The sequence below is a fragment of the Hemicordylus capensis genome, chromosome 15 (assembly GCF_027244095.1).
Source record: "Hemicordylus capensis ecotype Gifberg chromosome 15, rHemCap1.1.pri, whole genome shotgun sequence".
In the NCBI taxonomy this organism is placed as follows: Eukaryota; Metazoa; Chordata; class Lepidosauria; order Squamata; family Cordylidae; genus Hemicordylus; species Hemicordylus capensis.
The window spans coordinates 17,636,989-17,657,961 of NC_069671.1; the positions used below are offsets into that span (position 1 = coordinate 17,636,989).

Consider the following 20,973-nt stretch of genomic DNA (forward strand, 5'->3'; position numbering starts at 1 on the left):
AGCCATCTTGGAGTTCTTTCAACATTTCCATCTTTGTGATCATTCGCTGCACAATACTGGTGGGCTGTTCTGAAGAGGCTGTTCTGGAGGGTTTGCCGTTTGGCCCTTTCTGTGCATGCCTGCCGACTGGGCAGTGATGTCTCTGAGCCTCCTAGTTTCGGGAGGCAAGGCTGAAGAAATGCCAGCACTTCAGAGGCTGCCCATGAATGGCATCCTTGCACTTCCCAGACATAAAGAGACTGCAGCATTTCAACTGTTGTTGGTTCCTCTGAGACACACTCGCTCTCTTCTCCTTAAGACAAAAGGAGGCTGGCTTTGTTCTTGGGTACCATAAATGCCACTGTAACTTAAACATTTGACTTTTTAATGTCAAGTTGAACATAAGACTCTCTTTATTTTTCTCCCTTTTGAATATAGAACTGCTGTGATTGTAGCACTCTTCATTTTCAGCCAGCAATTATTCATAGTGTGACATTGAGACATTAGCTGTTGCCATAGTAACAGGCTCTAAGTAGCAAGATACAGGCATGATGTCAGTGGAAGAGCATTGCCTCCAACCAACTCTGTGTTCAGGTGTGTGTGTGTGTGTGTGTGTATTTTTTATTTATTTTAAAGGATTTGGAGATGGGACCTGTGTCCTTCTCTGCCTTCCTGCTGCAGTGTGTCTGTCTAATTCAGAAAGGCTTTGTATCGGGGTGGGGGCAATGTGGGGGTTTGGGTTTCACTTTTTAATGAAGTGTGAATAAATTTAGGTTTTCAGTTCATTGTTAAAATCAGTGGGGGTAATATAGGCTTGTTTGTAGGGAGTTGAACTTGGGTTCAAGCCTAACCTTGTGAGGAACTCATTGGTTCTCAGCTCTGTTTATGCTTACGGGTGGATAGAGAGAATCATATCTATGTGGTCTCTAAGAGTCGAAACAGATTTGACGGCACTTAATCAATCAATCTATCAATGGATAGAGAGATGCCATGTACACAGATTTTTCATTGTCATTCACTTTAAGAATATGGGTGCCTTTGGTTACACAATGGAATGTGCTTGTGGGGCTGCCCCAACTCCATTGAAGCGAACGGCCATGCTTGTCTTCAGGAGGAGTTCTGTAGGTGCATCGGGTCTGCCACGGATGTGAGGGCCCTCTGAACTGGTCACAGTTTTTTCATATCGGGTCCATACTTGGGAAGTAGAAATAACGAAGACACACTTCATAGCACTGTGTAGATCAGTACAACAAACATTGTGAAATAATCAAGTGCTGCATGCAGTTTAAAACTAGTGGTACATAGGAAGCTGCGTTCTACTGAGTCAGACCATCGGTCCATCTAGCTCAGTATTGTCTACACAGACTGGCAGCGGCTTCTCCAAGGCTGCAGGCAGGAGTCTCTCTCCCAGCTCTATCTGGAGATGCTGCCAGGGAGGGAACTTGGGACCTTCTGCTCTTCCCAGAGCGCTGAGGGGAATCTCTTCCAGTGCTCACACATCAAGTCTCCCATTCACATGCAACCAAGGTGGACCCTGCTTAGCTAAGGAGACAAGTCACGCTTGCTACCCCAAGACCAGCTCTCCTCATCTAATCTGTGGCCTTTAGGTCACAGATTAGAAACAACAAACTTCCACACTCTAGAGCAGGGGACAGCAGCCTTGCTTCTCCCACTGTTGCTGAACTGCAACTCCCATTGCTCCCAGTTGATTGCCATTTATTGGGGCTGGGTTTCTCTAGAGGTTGGCTGAGCATGGTGAGGCAGAAGTCCTCTGCGAAATGCAGAAATGTTGTTGCTCTTCGCTCTCCCACCAAAAAGCCTCTGCATGGGCACCATCCCCTGCTAACTGGGCACAGGCGGTGTAGTTCATTTGTATCTGAAGTGTAGTTCATTTGTATTTAGCAGAGGGAGAGCAGTGGTCCCTATTCAGTGTAGCATAGCCGTTCTCCCGGCGGCTGTTGCCTGTGTTGCAGTGGTTGACCACGGAGATGCCTTTTGAACTCTTCCTAATCTAAATTTGTCCATTTTAGTAATTTGCTGGGGAAGTGATCAGTGGTGAGTTTAATTCTTTGCCTCTTCTGTCGACTGGCATTAGCAGCCTGAGGTCAGAGGCCATGCAAATGTGTCTGTGTAGGAAATATGGCTACCTCGTAGTAATTAATACACTGCCAGCTGTTAATGAGTCTGATGGCTAACTCTATTTAGATCTCACATTGCAGTCATCTAAAATGGCTTATGATTCCCACCAGCAAACAGAGAGACATTCTGCCACAGCAGCTAATGGCATCGCGTTGACCTCAAACTCCAACTATTTTGTTCCTGCCTGTGATTGAGACTTCACTGCACAGCTAATATTCGCAGTGCTTTGCTTCCAATAAAATTGTTTGAACTGGCAGAGCTCCTGAGTCAGCAGCGCGCTCCCCTTGGTGCCAAGACACTGAATGTTCTGTCAAAGGCTGGCCCTCTTTGGGAGTTACTGGAGGATTTCAGGCACCTACAGAACAGCAGGATTCAATCATGGTTGCTGTTGGCCTGTTTGAGAGACATGCAGCTGACTGTAGATGCTGATCAATGAACAAGCAATGCAAATTTCTTTTCAGGCACTAGGGTTTCGTTTAAATGGCATACCGTTAAGTCAGTGCAGTTTTACACGATTTGATAGCAAAATGGGCTATGGAAATGCAGACATCTCCTTTTATGCACAACATGAAATTTCTGTAGGACTGCTGTGTTTTGGTGCATCGACTGTTTCATATAAAGACATGATGTGTTTTCCAATAACAAATGAGAGAGCAAACGAGACATGGGCGCTTCCTTGAGGGAAGTTTCGGAGGATTGTTCTCATCACCTCTATCCATGGAAGACTCCCAGACAGTGTGTGTGTGCAGGAAGAAAATGCCATATGTGCGGGCGCGGTGGGGATTTCCGTGATCTCTCTCTGCAGCCCGATATGCCTCTTGAAAAGATGTCTAACCCTAAGGAACGTGGCTTTTTCAGGTGCTGCTGAGGGAAGGGGAGATCACTGGAAACTGCTGCTCCCAATTGCACACAGGGACTCTATTTGTTAGTCTGGATGTCAGCCCCAAAGAAGCAAGGACAATGTTGCTTTGAAACAATCTGGGTAAATACTTTGTCTGTGCTGGGGTGCACAGCTCAAATGTCCCGGTGGGCCAGAACCAACCGTGACTTGGTGTGTGGAAGCAGAGGTCAGTTTTCAGCACACTAATTACTATATTAAAACGTATTATTAGAAGTATTAATGAAAGTGAGAGGGCAGAAAGTTGGAGTCAGGGGAAGGGACGAGGGATGGTGTTGGTGAGCTCCGTTCCAAGGTTGGGGCCAGCACATGCTCAAGCAGCCAAATGCAAACAGACCAAGAGCTCTGCTTGGAGAGCCGCTTTGAGGGAAAGCTCACCACCCCTTGCACCCGTGAAGTGGTTCCTCTGAATGTTCAACCAAAATCTCCCCTCACGGAAGCCCGTTGAATCTTGCCCTGCTCTCTGATTTAGCAGAGAACAAGTCTGTGCCCTCTCGTAGGTGACAGCCCTTTAGACCTTTTGAAGAGGGCTCCCCTCCGTCTTTCCAGGTGAAACATGCAGCTCCTTGAGTCCTTCTTCATTGGGCTCGTTTTCCAGACCCCTGAACATCTTGGTTGCCCTGCTCTGGACCTGTTCACATTTGTGCCCATTAAGTGCTCTGCCCAGAACTGGACCCACCACTACTCCAGATGGGGTCTAACAGCTGGAATAACTTCTGTTTGGAGAATAGCTTGACAGAAACAGTGGAGTGAAGCTACTCCCAAGAAGGAACATCTCTTTTAGAAGAAATTAGGACTGTGTCTGAACTGTTTGGATTGAGTCTTCAGATATGAATGATAGCCTGTAGGACATAATTATATATCCACCAGGCTATTTTTTGTTTTTAAGCTGATGTTTTGAAATAAAATTTTCCAGTGAATAAAATGTCTGAATGCTAGGCTTATTTCCAGGAAAATAAGTCCAGGGAATTGATTCATTTTGAAATGTCCAGAATGAGTCTTTTGTGTACTACAGAGTTTCTTCAATTGTTAACATGTAGATATACCTTCACTAATACTTAAAATATTATTGAAAAAGTATAAAATTTCAAATTCCTGGAAGCACACATCAGCTGACGAAGATATCTGAGATTTTTCCAGCCCTGTAAATAACCTTTACTGCTGTTCTAAAGGCAAAAGCCTGCCGGGAATAGAGAAGTAATGCACTTTTACTAGTAACGTACTTGAAGCCCATACAGTTGAATTGACAGGCGTGACCTGTTACAGAGAGAAACTAGCAGCACCGTTCTCAGCTTTATCTGTCTGCTTTTGCTATTTAAAAAAAGCCGTCTTAATGCAGAGAGTAGAGTGAAGTTACATAAAAACCACCAGGAAGTTAGAGGTAGAATTGAGTTTTTAGCCCAGGGAGATAACAGATTTCAGTTCCTTGACAGCTTTGGGGAATGCAGTGTTTGTGTTCAGTCACTGTTGGCTACTGGGTTTGTAGAGCTCTGGTTGGAGCTTCTTTTATTGTGGCCTGATTGCGAACAACCGTTTTGTGGCCTCCAGTACACTTCCAGTGCGTTCTTTCCAACCATGAGATTTAGGATTCCTGGCATGCTGACATCTGATAGGTCAGCTGTAGTTTTGGAAGTTCTCTAGCCAAAGGAGGTTCAGCTGCACATATTACTCCATAGATAGGTAGGTGAGCCCAGGGCAGGCTGTAATTCTCAGATCAGAGGGCAGGTGCTGTCACTGAGCGTCTGGCAAAAGTGAACCTGGGAATCAGTTTGCACTGCAATGTGAACACCGATCAGAATGTCTGTTAGCTGGCAAGCTCTCGTCAGGAGCAGGCAGCCTTCCGTTGGCCTGTTTCTGCCTTTGTATTGCCTTGGCAGCTGGTGACAACCCTGGGCTGTAAGCTGATACCTCTGCTTTGCTTGTGAACGGAAACAGTAAGAGAGGGTTAGAGATAAGATCAGTGAGAACAGAATATCAAGAGTCAAGCAAATTAGTTCTAGCAAGTTAGTTCTGGCAAGAAGGCCTTCCAAAGTGTCAAGATAATGGGTTCATAACATTATCTAAACACTCTCTATGTTATCTAAACACTTTCTGCATTGTGAATCGGTTATCTCAACATTCTGGATGCTACTGCAAGAAACAGGTTAATTAATATTCACAAGGGGATTTGGGTATGTGAATCTTATGGCTCCTGAAAGTTCTTGTACAGTTACCGAATCATTTGAGGACCCAAATGATTATTTAGTCCAGTGGGTTTAGGCTGGTGAGTCTTAATTTGATCTTAATCTGATCTGAGGCATGTTGCTCCGAGTGATTTTCTTTGGGTGTTGGGGTGGGAACCCACTACTATTGCTAGAAATATTTATATACTGGAGAAAGGAGGAGAGAGGAAAAAATATGTAATGGGGAAAAAATACTGTTGGGTTGTGGCCGTTGTCTTCAAGTTTCAGTTGCAGGGTGAGGCAGGGACCTTGAAGAGTTAGACTCCTGACCTAATTAAATTTCTGCAGTGAGGCAGGATGTTCTATATTCTGAGGTTTGTAATTTGCACAGCTAGGGCAGAATTTGCTTTGTCAGCCATTTGCATGATAAAAGGGAAGTTCCTTATATTCCCAGGTAGTGGTTGAAGGTCTTCTGGCCTCCGTCATGGGCCCTCCCATGAGCTCACAATGTTTTGGACCTGGGATTGCAAGCAACCCATCCATCTGCTGGAAGGTCTTTTGGCCTCCACAAAGGAAGCGGTGTTGTAACTGGGGTTGTTGCTCACTTAAAGAAATCTTCACTAGGTTTACTTGATTGAAGCATTTATTTATCTGCACTTGCATTAAGTGTTTCTGCTGGAAATTGACCCCCCCCCCGGATGTGGCATCGGTAGCATCAGTGTAATGCTGATACTTACGTCACCCCTTATGTGTGATGTGGCGACTTGCCTCCTTAAAACACAGATGGACATTTTCCGGAGACTTGTACCAATCTCTCCAGCTCCCCAGTCCTTTTCAGGGCCTCCATGGAGCCTCCGAATTTGCCAAAACCTCAGTTAAATTGCCACCACGTTAGATATTGCTGGTTCCAGACATGCCCAATTCAGCCCCCTTAATTAAAAACCGAAAAACCAAGGCAAGCCCCAAAACTGGAGCCACAACTTCTCGCCATATATTAGTCAGAGCAGGCAGGTGTATGTGAACCACATGGTTCAGGATTCTCATTGGAAAGTAAACACCAGCTTAAAGGAAAAGGTTCTTGTTCACCGTTCATGGTTGCCACAGCAAAGGCTGGTCTAGCCAGGCTGCTGTATGAAGTGTGAAGGGGCTCTGTGTTGTGCCTCATATTTACAAAGAGTGTTTGGGGTGAAGAAAGCTATTTTAACTTTTTATTTTCCTTTAAAATGCGTCACAGTAAAATAGCTTATGTAAACTTGTCTCACCTTTTCCCCTGCTTAACTTTCCAATGACATTTCATATAACTGGCAAAGTAGGACCTAGCCTACGAAAACATATGCCACTATAGATTAGTTAGCCTTTAAGGTGCTAGAGGACATGGCTGTCGTTTCACCGATTGTATCGGTGAGAGTGTCTTCATAAACCTGAAGGTTAATGTCGATAAATCATTAGATTGCTCTTCTAAATGTGCAAATTTGAGTACAAGGGTAGAGCATGATTGGCGACGTTTATCAGGCAGCAGAATCTGTTTTCCTGGAGCCGAGATAAAAATAGCTCTTTAAAAGGAGTTCTAATGCCTAGAAAAAGGAACCATTCTGCTTTGAATGTCTGTCTTCCTATGGCATGCAAGAAAAATGCTTTTAAAGCATTAAAAGCATTCCTATATTCATCCTTTACGCTTGAACCCAACAGAGTGTAGTATTGGTGCATCAACCTGCATATCCCTTCCCATCCATATGCTGCGTAAGAAAGTGTAAGTGTGTGTGTGTGTATATATGTATATTCTCTCTCTCTCTCTCTCTCTCTCTCTCTCTCTCTCTCTCTCTCTCTCTCTCTATATATATATATGTATATATATGTATATATATGTATATACACACACACACACACACACACACATCCTTAACAACTGTTCTCTTTGGGCCTTTGAGCAATTTTGGTTGGTGGCGTTTGGGGAGAAGAGCCGCCCTTGCAGTAACAAGCATTAATTGTCCCCTTTGCTAAGCAGGGTTTACCTTGGTTTTTCTCGGGACAGGTGACTACATGTGAGCATTGTAAGATATCCCTGTGAGGGGATGGGGCTGTAGCTCAGTGGTAGAGCATCTGCTTGCATGCAGAAGGTCCCAGGTTCAGTCCCCGACAACAGGTAGTGTTGGGAAAGATTCCTGCCTGAAACCTCGGAGAGCTGCTGCCAGTCAATGTAGACAGTCCTGAGCAAGACGGACCAATGGTCTGACTCTGCATAAGGCAGCTTCCTATGTTCCTCATAAAGTAAAGTGTGCTGTCGGGTCGGTGTCAACTCCTGGCAACCACCGAGCCCTGTGGTTGTCTTTGGTAGAATGCAGGAGGGGTTTCCCATTGCCATCTCCCACGCAGTCTGAGATGATGCCTTTCAGCATCTCCTGATATCACTGCTGCCCAATATAGGTGTTTCCCATGCAGGAAACACACCAGTCTAGGAAACACACCAGCGGGGATTCGAACCGGCAGCCTCTGGCTTGCTAGTCAAGTCATTTCCTGCTGCGCCATTAGGTGGCTCATACCTGCTGGTTATTTCTTTGTGTGCTACTTCCTGTGTTACCTATATGTGCTCTGTTTTCTTCTCCTCCTCCCTTCTTGTTTTAAATGTTGTGTGTGAGGTGCATTTCTATATGTATGCTGTGCTGCGTCCATGGTGCCTCCCACCTTGAGATGCAAGGATGAAAGACAACTGGGAAATCTAAATGTAAATGAATGAACCGAGCACAGCTAGCAGCAAAGGAATGGAGCTGGGGAAACCCTCTCATCCATTGTCATGAGTGATGAGTAATAGTTGTTGAGAAGCAGGGTGTGGCCAGGATAAGCCCTTGTGAGTGAGGACGTGCTCTGTGATGTTTTTCCACCCTCCTCCTCCTCCTCCTCCTCCTCCGCTTTCCATTCCTTGCAGAGCGACCGGGCTGTTCTGCCTTTCCTCTCCCCCTTCAGCACAAGGCAGCTCCTACTCATCCTAAGTGGGTCCTCCGAGCCCATCTGACTGGCAGCAGCTCAGCGAGACCGTGGCCCTCCTGCAGACGCTGGATCACAACTCCCATCCTCCCTGACTATTAGCCGCTGGGGGGTGATGGGAGCTGGAGTCCCAAAACAGCTGGAGGGCCAAGGTTTTGCAGCCCTGCTTGGGGCAGAGGTCTTGTTTTCCTTGCCTCGCTCTCTGAACCAGCAAGGCAAAATGCAAGCAGGAGGCCATTGGCATGCTTGTGGAGAGCTGTTTACTTGGAGGTCTGCTGTCAAGCACATCTCCAGACCTTCTCAGCTCAGCACTCTGCTCTAAAACATACGGTGGGTTACGTACAAAGAAAGGCCACGGAATAATTTGCAGTGGCTTGTTACAGATTGGTTGTTAGCCATGTTGATGGCCAGCAGTTGGACCAGGGCTAAGCATGCTTGGCTCTCCAGCTGTTGTTGAATTATAACTCCCATAGTCCCCAGCTGCCGTTTATTGTGGCTGGGGGTGATGGGAGTTGTAGTTCAACAGCAGCTCGAGAGCCAAGGTTACCTGCCCCCGAGTTAGATTAATGGAAAGCCCTGACTTGGCTTTCACGCCCATGTATATAATTAGAGTGAGAATGAGTGAGTTGTATTGTACTTGAGAGGGATAATGTCTACCGTTTGGTATGGCTTGGGGGGGGGGGGAGCACAGTTCTGTCCTGACGGATACAGTATTTTAAAAAGACCGTAAAAGGCAGGTATGCTAGCAGAGTAAACGTGTCTCTCAGAAGCTAGCAAAAATGATCAAAAGTGTCAAGGGGGGGGGAGTCCCCAAGCCTTGATCTCGATTGTTTGGGGTCTTGAAAGCTATTATTTAAAATAGCCAGTCTCTTGCCAGAGGGATGACTCAATGCCTCTCTCACCCGATTCCCTTGCTAAGCACTGCAAGGGCGCCCCCTGGAGGAAGGCCAAGGGAGCCGTTACTGCGCGTCCGTGAATGGCTCGTCAAAGGGATTGGAATCGAGGCGGTAGTCTGCGTCGAAGCCAACGGCAGCTTGATTGACAAGATGTTCCCTCGCTCAGACGACCAGCTGAAATCAGCGTTTGCCTTCCTTCTGTTCCGTTGGTGGGCAGATTATGACTGGAAGTGCATGCTCTTGGAAGTGGAGCGCCCACCTCCGTGCTTCCTTGTCCGTCATTCCTGCCTGTGTAAGCACTACTGAATGTACCCCTGAATAAATCCCGCAGATGTGTTTCCCTTGGCTCATTCTGGCTTTTTCTGGGAATGCCGCCCTGGGATTCTTTCTCCAGCCTCCAAGCAGATAGAGAGCATTTCCAGACATGGTGTTTGGTTGGGATTGACACACCTTCCTCACTCTTTGGTGGCAGGGTGGGAATCTGCACAGTGTCGTCATGTGATGTCGTCACCCATCTATTGTCTACTTGCATTTCGCCCCATGCTTAGGCTAATGGGAATAGTTTCCCCTTCTCTGAGTGTTGTTATGAGCCCTCAAAACATACCAGTTTAGCCAGGCTTTTAGTTTATAGTTTAAAAGCTTCCGGTTTTAGATTTTTTAAATTTGTGTTTTTAAATGGTTTTGTTTTTGTCAATGTTTTAATGGTTTTTAGATTGTGTACCGCCCAGGGACTTCATTGTATAGGGCGGTATAGAAATGCAAGAAATAAATAAGTTGCCGCGTTTATTCATGGGGAAGCGATCTGAATTTTTTGAGCACCGCATTACAGCTGCTCTGTGGCGGCCTGGTGGGCCGTTAATGCTACGGCTGACATCCTGACTGGTGGAGCATGGGCGCTTGGAGGAGCACCTCCCCACATGCATGCATGCTAATGCGCAAGAACCATTAGACTTCTCAGCACTGCTTGTGCTCTGCAAGGCCTTCGCAAGATTGGAAATGCATTGCTGAGGGTCAGAATGCCCCTGTAGTCCCTCCGAATTTTGTTAGGGCATCAGCTACTGCCTTTTTCTTGACTTCCTACCCCCACCCCCAGAGGTACATGCAGATTGTTCAGTGCACAACACAAACAGGAGGAATAACGGGGGGAGGTTTAGTCTGCCATGTCCACCAAACACACAGTATCTGCTGCGGTGTGGACATCGCAATTCTGCTTGCGACTTAGAGTGGTAAAGCAATGACAGGGTGGTGCCGCAGAGAGCGTGACTGGAAGTGCCCACACCTAGGAGATCCCTTTGAACATTTTAGATCTCCAGGAATGTCAGCGCTCATGTTTGGGATGTTACATCATGCCGAGAAAGTCACCCACACTTCTGCTCTTCGTCCCGTGTCTTAACATCTGACAAGAGAGCTTGCACATCTGGAGCCCCTGGATTTCTTTGCAGGGTGTGTGTGCGCGATAAGATCCCTCTTTGGTTATTAGCATCAAAAGTAGATGCACGAGTGATTTCCACTTCCACTTCTTGCCAGAAGCTCCTTCAGAGTGAATTTGCATTTGGCAGCAGAGCCAATTGCCATGGTCCATAAAACCATGTCTATGTGCAAGGGAGATGCATGCCTGCAGACATGCACTGGGCATCGGCCAGGAAGCTGCTTCCTGGCAGACATGTATGTACCCCTTTCACAGGTTCTCACGTGATAACCCTCACTAACCAGTGTCTGGATTGTATTTATTCTGCTGCCATTGCAGGTTTGCACACTTCATGTTGGTGACATCTGGTATTGTTTGTTTATTGATTACATTTATAAACGGCCCCATCCAAAGGCTCTGGAACACCAGAATAAAGTGTATATAGGGAGTCCCCAACTTACAAATGGGTTGTGTTCCAAAATTTGGTTTAACTCAGAACGCATATAGTCCCTATGAGGGGCGACTTGTTTGTATGTGCGGGTTGGCGTTTGTGTATTGTCCTGCACATGTATGTGTGTTCTCCAGACTCTACTGTGAAAACCAACCAGTATTTATCTTCAGCTTCCCAACTTGTCATTAATTTTTTTCTACTAAGGATGATAAATATTGGCCAAGACTGTCTAGGAAATGGGTTTTTTCCAGTAACCCATTCCCCCACTCCCACCCAATAACCCATCACATTTTGGCCTGTAAAGACACATTCATAATGGGTTTTTAAATGTCACTTCTATACCAGTCAGGATTGGTGATTAGGCGGACGGGAGAATATGCACTTTCAGGTCTACTGGATCTAGAGGCTACACTTTTCTTAGCCACACGTAGAAGGCTATTCTTGTTGCTGGCTTGTGGTAAACTAGGTGCTTCTTTTGCCACCACTCATGTGAAATCAATGTTTGTTTTTCTCTCCGGTTGTTTTCTCCTTGTTGCTTTTAACCGCTCTCCCTTAGACAAGAGTAAGGCGTCTTGCTTGCCATTCTGATGCTTTGGCACACATTCTAGAGGATATTCATTCCCTTTTTTTCCTTCCACTGTTTTGCAGTCCTTGTTTTTACAGAACCCATATGATGTTAATTCCCGCCCCCTTCTCTGAAGCAGTGACGTTGTGATTAATTTGTTTTTCTCTCCCTCCCCGCCTCTAGTGAGCATTTGTCCTGCGCCTTCACGTTTTTCCTGCATGGAGAAAGTAATGTGTGCACCAGTGTGGAGATCGCCCAGCACCAGCCTATCTATCTGATCAGTGAGGAGCATCTCCATATGGCCCAGTCCTCCCCCACGCCATTCCAAGGTAAGTAGGCCTGCATGCAGCCTGTCTATGTCCTCTTGCTCTGGAGCAGTGCCTTCCATATATACATGAGGTAGATTCCATCCCAGGCATACTGATTAAGAACAGAAGAACAGTCCTGCTGGATCAGGCCCAAGAAGGCCCATCTAGTCCAGCATCCTGTTTCACACAGTGGCCCACCAGATGCCTGCATCTGTTCAGTGAAGCCTGGAAGCCTCTTCTTCTTCTTCTTCTTCTTCCCCCTGCCAGTAAACCACTCTGGGCATGGAGCAGAATATTATCTCTCAGACATGCTCACAATGGGCAAGTCTGTTGATTCTGTAACTCTCCATAGCACTGGTGACTTCCATCACTACTTGCCCAAAACTTGCTCTATCCACCTTGTCAGATTTGGAGAGTAGTTCCCACATGATCACCAAGTACTTTGATTGGACAAGGTGGGTAACATTTCTTCACAATGTAAAGGAGAGTTTAAGGCGATGACTCTCCTGCAGTGTTGGGACCAAAGCCTGGATCCTTTCTGAAATCCGGACTTCCCACTAGGCTACAAATCATTGTGCTAGCCAAGGAATTGCTTCTCCCTAATAAACAGCACTGGCTACTTGGGTGCCTCAGAAGTGTGTATTTAGATTTTCTTTCCTCTTCCCCTTGCTCTATCCCAAGAGCTCATGGTAGATTTGTCTCAGTCTCATTTTTGTCCTCACAACTACCCCATGAAGTCTGAGAAAGAGATCCCACACTTCCTATCTTTTTCAGATAAACACTTACTTTAAACGGAATGCACAGTGGGTATAATTTTGTAAGTGTAGGTTACACTTCTTAGTTTGAACCCCAAGGAAGCAGCACAGCATTGTCGAAGGTAGAAATATTTTGTTCATTGTACTGTGGGCATTGCCTAGGATAATGAACCTATGACTGGAGATTATGGCCCTGTTTAGATGTCATAGCCAAACCATGGTTGGGCTGTTGGGAGGTATGCCTTGGGCTCACACTCTCCCCCCCGCCCCCCATGTCCTGGTTTGTGAGAAGTACTGTTCTAGTGTTGCATTTGAATCGGTCAAATTATGGCTGTTAGCAACAGATGTTGAACTGCACTGAATTGTAAACCAGGGTGTGAGGGGTTGAGGGGGAGGGCATCAAGCCTAAGGCGTAGCCCTGACACCTGAAGTGGTCTTATGTATTGCTGAACGGAAGTAGGTATTTCCCAGATCGAAATACTAGAACCACAGCTTCTAAGGCACAAGATTTAATAGCTCCATTCTGCATTGGGCAAGCCTCATCTGGAGTACTGTCCAGTTTTGAACATTGCACTTTAAGAAAGGTGTGGACAAACTGGAATAGGTTCAAAGGAAGGCAGTGGAACTCCCCAGGAGTCTGGCAAAGCTGAAGGAACTGGGTATGTTTAGCCTGGGAAAGGGAAGACTGCAGGTGGCAGGACAGTAGATTTCAGTGACTCTTAGTCTGGTCTGGATTTAGAAGCAGGAGAGGGAGAGGAAAGCACGGCGACGTTGGGGGTAAAACGCACAGAGAGAAAGATTAAACACGATTTTAATCTTTAAATTAAAATTTAATATTCCTGAAGGTTTGAGAGAATAGGTTTGAGAGAAAGGGTTATGGAACAACTATGTTGAAAAGGTTTTCAGAAAAGGTTTGAAACTTCGAGATGCATTGTGAAGGTTACCTGAAAGGGAATTCTGTGCATCAAGAGCAAGAAGAGAGTTAAGATGGAGACACTTTAAAAATGGGAAATTATGGGCTGATTAAAAGTGGTAAAGGTTAAGAGTGTTCAGGAGTGGACAGAGCAAGAAATGAAGGGAAAGGCATGTGACTAACTTGCCGTTAATGTAATTTGCTTGTCATTGGCGTGAAAAGCTAGCTGCCAGGCTACAGCTGGAGGACGTATTGCCCTTAATCGGTAATCTCCTTACTCCAGAGTTATCCCCAGATTTGAAATCTGCAGGCCCAACAGTCTAAAAAGCATCAGCTGGACTTAAATGATGACACTTGAGTGCGGCAGGGCGGGGCTTAATTAATTGGAGCTGCTCCTTATTTGTCATCCCATTTTCCAGCCTCTCTCCAGAACCGCAGCTGAGAGCACAACTCACTCCATCTTTAGGCTGGAAACTACGGGCTGCACAGAGCACTTTTGAGCGGCGTTTCTGTCGCCAGGTTTGGTAAAGCCTGGTAGCTAGTTTAAAATGGAATTAAGGAAAAACTGTAGACTTTGCTGGGAGGGGGGAAAGGCTTCTTCAGCGGAACCCTTTAGCCACTCTTGTTGCTGGTGTTCCAATGAGCTTCATCAATGAGCTAGTTATTAGCAGAGAATTGTGTTCTCGTATTGGGGTGGTTGGAGAAATTGCTCGGCGGCTGTGTGGAAGTTGTGCACTGAACAGTCTGTTTTGTTTTATCAGTGCTGATCAGCCCTTATGGTCTAAGCGGTACTCTGACGGGCCAGGCATATAAGATGTCAGACCCAGCAACCCGTAAGCTAATCGAGGAGTGGCAGTATTTTTACCCCATGGTGCTGAAGAAGAAAGAGAGTTTGAAAGAGGAAGAAGAACTGGGATATGACGACGACTTTCCTGTGGCGGTTGAAGTCATCGTTGGTGAGATTCCATCATTGGTCTGACACAACATCTCCCCTTCCCCAAACTGGTTACAGCTTAAGCAGTCCGGCCCTAATGAACCCGAAACAGATTATCTTGGTAGATCTTGAGCAGGGATGCACTTCTCTCCTGCAGATGTGGGACTACAGCTGTTGGCCACTGTGGCTGGGCATCATGGGAGGTGTAATCCCAAAATGGCTGGAGTGGTGCAGCCCTGCTCTAGAGCAGAGATTCTCAACCAGGTGTTATTGGTCTTCAACTCCCATAATCCCAACCAAAGGCCCCTGGGGCTGGGGACTATTATGGGAGTTAAAGTCCAGTAACAGCTGGGGACCCACATTGAGAATCTCTGCTCTAGAGTAGGGATGGGAGGATGTGCTCTAAGGCCATTCCTTTCCTCTCCTCTAAAAGACCTTCGATCCGGGGGCAAAATACTCTTCCTCATCCCCATCTCTCCTTGCGGTCCTACAAATGCTTTACGAAAGCCATGAAGAACTCCTCAGCCCGAGTCCTGCTTTTGGTTAAACACTTGCTGGCAGGCTCTGCGTTCTTCCCATCCCTCCTACCCTAAGACACCTTGCACCTCTGCCCCATGGTGGTGGAAACGTGGCCCCCGCCATCTCCGCCTCCAGGCCATTACTTTACTGAGGCAGCTGCAGCTGCGGCACTTGCTTAGGTGCATCACTGGTTTTCCTCACAGCTGGCCAGCATGTTTCAGTGAGTGGGTGGGAGGGTTGGCTTCCACGGTCCGGTGTAGGTTGCTGGACATACCCTTGCATTTAGATTTCTTATCCCTTTGTCTCGCACATTATGAGGATTTTCTTGTGCGCTCCCTGTTACGAAAATAAGCATTTCAAATAATAGGATCTTAATGGTATAATTTCAAAAGCCTGTATGTTGAAGCAGACACAATGTGGCTGAATAAGAAATGTCCCAGTCGCCCTCGTCGTCATCACCATCAGACCTCACCCGTGTTCCTTCATTTTTCAACAGGTGGGGTCCGAATGGTGTATCCTTCAGCTTTTGTTCTTATTTCTCAAAACGACATTCCTGTGTCTCAGAGCACCTCCACACCAGGAGGCCACAATAGTGTGGCACAGCCAGGAGCTGGAAGCCTGAAAGATCCCAGCAGCTGTGGAATGTTACTCACACCACCCACCTCTCCAGAGCAGACTGTCATAGGTAAGCAGACGACCTATGGAGACCACCACCACCACCACTCTTACAAATATTTGTGTACCGCTTTTCAACCAAAGTGCTCAAAGTGGCTTATTGGGGTGTGGGGGAATGTTTTCTCCCATGAAAAGGAGATTGGCAGTGTCGTAAGGGCCTGATGTCACCTCGCATCTTGGTTGGCAAACACTCGAAGTCACAAGAAAGCAGAGCGTAGCGTAGTGCAGAAGTCCTCAGCTGCAGTGGCAAGCAGTTATTGATGAGCCCCCACATTGGAGATGGTGCATTTCTTTGGCTGTTTTTAGTGTGTTATTCATAAGAGGGTTTTTGTTCTGTTTTTTTGTTTTTACCCTGGTCATGCCAGACATAAGAACAAGGAGTTCTGTAAACATGTTTGACCTTGTTGAGGATTTGTACTATCGCCTCCTTTCCCCGCTCAAGCACAGAGTCTGTGATCTGCAGTTAGGAAGCTAAGCAAACAAAAGGCTCCCTCTGCTGTCCCAGTTTAAAGCTGCCGCAGCTCCTGTTCTTGCGGGACTGGCAGTCGACCCAACTATCTCCTCCATTGACAGAGGGCTGGAGTTGTTGGTTATGTTGCCCCTAGCCAAGTTTTCTGCCTGTGGCCGACCAAAACACACAGCAGCTCTTCAGTGGTTTGTGGAGAATGTCACAGTGACTCTTTCGCTGGCTTTGCCCTCTGCTTAGCCGCTCTGAGATCTGTCTCGAAGCAGCTGTTGCATTTGTGGCATAGGCTTGGTTCAAGTAAAATGCCAAGCTGTGGTTTGATCAAGGCACACTACCAGTCTTGGGTTTGCATGTTGCCTCTTCTTTTTCTCCTTTCCTTGATGCCCTTCTGAAGAAAGCTATTGTTTGCTAGTGTATCTGAATCAGGAAAACCATGGTTTGCAAACCAGGACTGGGAACCACAATCAACCATGGTTTCTAATATTGATTTGCAAGCACATGATAGTTGGGTTGATTTGCATGCAACAAACTGTCATAACCCTGGAGCCAGCACACACACACCCCAATTGGGGGACAAGGCAGAAAGTTCAGGGGTTGAAATAAGGTGGGAAGGCCCTGCGACCCAGACGGTAGGAGGGTCCCATCTCCATGCTGCTGGGACCCTCCCCCTGAAAAGCTGGAGGAGCCAGAGGGTGCAGCATGCCCACCAAGTTCAACATCATCCTCTTGACTTAAAGGTAAGTGTGTGTGTTGTCTGGGGGCTCTCTCGCTCTCTCTCACACGATGCACAGTTCTGGAATCTGCAAAACTGTTACAAATTATGCAACATTGTTCACAGTTTCTTTATTTTATCTAGGCTTGTGACAAAGTTGAAAGGTTTTGTGAGTGTGAGGTCAGCAAGCCCTCTGCAAAAGCTCCTTTGAGGGAAGTAACACTGGCACCTCTTGCTGTTTCCCCTTGTAGGTGAAAGTGGAGGCATTCCCAGCACGGCCAGTCACCCAGCAGCACCAGATGGCATGGTCACTGTGCAAAGTCCAAAGAAATCAGGGAAGATTCCTCCAAAATTCCAGAATCGCATGGTCCACAGAGTGTGGAAGGAGTGCATCCTCAATAGGCCACAGTCCAAGTAAGAGGAGATTTCTGCCTGTTTCCTTGCTTAGGAACTTGAATATGTATCCCGTGCGAACAACTGTCTGATTTCACAGTTGGCACTCTTTTTACTTGCAGAAATGCAGAAGCATTGACTATTGTGAGCAGTAGTTGCTGTTCCAATAGCAGCATAGAATTGAAAGTCAAAATCTGTTGCCAGTTATGAGTTCACTTGAGCTGACACGCGGCAACATAGTTTTTGCAGGAGCAACCTTTGCTGGCGAGACACTTGTTGCACTTGGATCTTGATGGGATGTGCGGAGATTCCTGTACATCTGCTCGTGCCAAATTGTTGTTGTTCAACAGTTACTATTTTGTTTTCCCATGTCCAGATGAAAAATAGGCAGAGTTGTGCCAGACTATTGGGCTGGTTCAGAGACTGCGTACTTTCCCCTGAAGCCTTAAAAATTTGTCTTTTGGGGGAAACTGTGTGGCCACTCTGGCTGTGCCCAACTTGGGTGAAAAACAGAGAAATGATTTCCATGTTTGTCGCTTGCTTAGCTGTTGTTTCAGGAAAGATTTTCCGTTCGTTGAGCATGTATCTTTCAGCACAAAAAATGGAAACGTGTGCAGGCTGCAGGAAAGCTCTGGAGACTTTTTGGAGAGAAACTCCAAAGCTGATTGAAATTAGCCTCACTTGGAAGCACACACTTTTATATATATAAAAAAAGCCCTGTAATAACGAATTAAGACCTGCCATTATGCCACCATTGTTACATATCTTTTTACTCCTATTAGGAGGAATCAAGTTACTGCAGCAAACGTGGAGGAAGAAGCTTCTACCAACAGTGTTTCTTGGGATTTTGTTGATCCAGTCCAAAGAGTCTGCTGTTCTTGCTCCCGGTAGGTACAAAGGAGAATCATTTGAATGTGACGATGAGCACCTTGTGAGCAGCGTTCACTAGGATTCCCAGATGTTGTTGACTACAACTTCTAGCAGCCTTAGCTTCAATCGACTTTGGTTGGGGATAATGGGAGTTTTGGTCGTCAGCACCTGGGATTCCCTGTTAATATTCTGGAACAGCCCTGCCCAGCCTGTAGATAACACAAAATTGCCTGTGGTGCTGTTCTTCAAGCGACCAAATGCACTGTTAAAAGGTCTTCAGCGGGAGCTGGCAACTTTCCTAGCTACCCTAAAGCTGTTAGAGATGCTCCAGTTTCACACTTTTTGCTGCCTTGGGCCAACGTCAAACCTAGCATCAGGCTACAGGACAGGACTGTAATGAACGTCTTGGCATTATCTGGCACCTGGACCCCCCTCCAGTTCAGCTGTGTCGGAGTTCATATGAGGATGTGCATTACTCTCACTGAATGTTGAGGTCTTACAGAATAGTTGTTAAAATATTTATGTACTAGCTGGGCTGAGCGCAGAGCTTCTGTGCCTCCGGCCGGCCCACACACCATCCCCCTTCCCTCCCCCACCCCAGCACGCCTAGCTTCCTGGCTGGCCAGCCAGCCGCTTAGTGATGGGTACGCCTAGGAGAAATAAATATATAGATTACCACTTCCCAACAAAAAAGCTCCTACTCTTGGAAAGTCAGAGTCATGACTGTATCGCAGCAGCTAAATCACCAAAATGGCGACCCAAATGTCATGAGCGTCATTTGCTGTTGCCAGCGCAAGAGGAATGTGGCATTTCTGATGCACTCGCATAGGCACGTATCCTTTGTTTCCTTGACGCTTGGCAGCGCAGTGGGTCCACTCTTGCTGATTTTCTCTTCCAGGCACAAGCTGCTCAAGCAACGCTGTGCTGTGGGTTCCAGTCGTCCGCCAACGATATCGCAGCCAGGGTTTGGTGTGGGTTCTTCCTCCACCTCTTCCTCCTCCTCCTTGCCACCTCCTGCCTCTAAGCACAAAACCACAGAGAGGCAAGAGAAATCGGAAAAACTGCAGAAGAGGTCTCTGCTGCCATTTCACCACCGTCCCTCGATCACAGAAGAGCTTTGTATGGAGCAGGACCCGTCAGGACCGAAGCTGGCCTTGTCAGGAATGGAGCCCTCCTTGGAAGCCCCGAATAGCCGGAAGTATGAGAAGCCGCTATCTCTGCCCCCGAGACACCCCAGCAAGCAAACCAATTTGAATCCTATGGATTCCCCCCACTCCCCCACATCCCCTCTGCCTCCCACGCTTAGTCCCCAACCAAGAGGACAGGAAGGGGACAGTCTCGACCCGCCGTCCGTCCCTGTGAATCCAGCCCTGTACAGCAATGGGTTGGAGCTCCAGCCGATGGCCAACCCAGAGGACAGGACGGTTCTGGTCAGCCAGAGGCTGCCTCTGATGACAGAAGTCAGCGAGACGGCCTTATATTGCGGGATCATCCACAGCCAAGAGTCGGCAAACCGATGGCAGGGATATACACTTCCTTCCAACAGCGATCCCGACTTCAGGCCCCCAGAGCTCCGGTGTGAGAGAGACGACCCCAAGATGGATGCTGCCTCCGAAAGCACTGCACTGAAAAGGTAAGAGCAGCCCCCAAGGACTGCTGACCGTCCCACAGGCCGCCATTTTGAATGATGGCAGAAGCCATGGAGAGCAGAGCCGAGGGTTTTTCAAAAGCCCTGGTGCACACACGCTCTCAGGTTCAGCTTGGGTCTAAACATGCGGGAAGAAGCCATGCGAGAGCTAGGTTTCCCTCTTGCCTCCAGCAAGAGAAGGAGCGGGGGGAAGGGCTCTGAAACAACTTCCAAAGTGTATCTCCATACTTTAGAAAACATTTTTAATGACACTTTAATCCTGCCTTTCCTCTGAGGAGCTCAGTGTGGCATCTGTGTTATCTCTCGCTTATCCCCCAGTCTCAGCAATCCAATGGCGGTGGGGGGCAGGCTGGGCATGAGAGATGGTAGCTGGCCCAGCTGTGCTTCATGGCTCAACGGGAATGTGGATCTGGGCCTCCCTGCTCCTAGTCTTGACACCAACCTCTCAAGAGGCAGATCTTCTCTAGCTTTGCGTAGACGTTCTCGGACATACAACGGGCGATGGAGATCTCATCGCCACCCCAGAGGAGGCGGGGTGCCATTTCCCAACCCTCTTGCCTCCCTGTATGTATGTTTGAGGGTGTCTGTGGAGGGCTTCTCAAAGTCAGCCGTGTGTTCTGGATTTCGTCATGCTCCCCTTGATTGTGATCTGCGTGAGGCTCGCATGTGTGCAGCTGTGTCTTAAAGATTTCAACTTGAGCAGTCTCCAGATTCTGGGTAATGGTGAGTGTGTGAGTGTGTGTAGGGGGGTGGGGAACCCTAGACCAACCTGTCTGCTGGCTACATGAGTGCTAGCTCTTCCCTTCACATTCTCACACAACCAAGGAAAAAAAAAATAGCATGAAAAATGTCATGTGCCCTGCTGTTTCCTGCTCTGTGTTGAGCTGAACAATAGTTTCATTTTGTGAGCTGCATTTAACGTCTCCCTCTGAAGCCCAGTAGGAAATGCCAGGTCATACTTTTCAAGGAGGGGAAACAGCTCCTGCTTATAACTTTGCAAGAAGCTTGTAAAAGCTTCTTTGCCTTCCAATACCTCTGCTCCTCTCGTACAGAAGGGCCATATGTGCTGGTGGAATTCTAGAGCTTTTATATAGAAGGAAAACCCGACAGGAGCTTCCGCATGTTTGCGCAAGACCAAACTATTTAACGGTGTTTGGCTGTTAAAAGTATGCCATATATTCATATTTACCTGTGAGACAGTTGGGATCATTTTAGGAGTGGGAGGATTGATTCCCCTCCACGCTGTGGACATTCTCGGTGAAGAGAAGAACGATTTCTGTGCTGTTATAGCAGACGAGTT

General features: G+C 47.1%; 1 protein-coding gene across 1 annotated transcript in view; it reads left to right on the forward strand.

The window, feature by feature from the left end:
- The window catches only part of MED13L (mediator complex subunit 13L), a 129,061-nt gene that overhangs the window by 70,296 nt on the left and 37,792 nt on the right, over positions 1-20,973 (forward strand). Inside the window, exons 5-10 of the mRNA XM_053279918.1 lie at positions 11,664-11,809; positions 14,218-14,412; positions 15,406-15,594; positions 17,014-17,176; positions 17,938-18,042; positions 18,924-19,658. Of these exons, the coding sequence (XP_053135893.1) occupies positions 11,664-11,809; positions 14,218-14,412; positions 15,406-15,594; positions 17,014-17,176; positions 17,938-18,042; positions 18,924-19,658 (1,533 nt within the window). The remainder of the gene's footprint in view (positions 1-11,663; positions 11,810-14,217; positions 14,413-15,405; positions 15,595-17,013; positions 17,177-17,937; positions 18,043-18,923; positions 19,659-20,973) is intronic.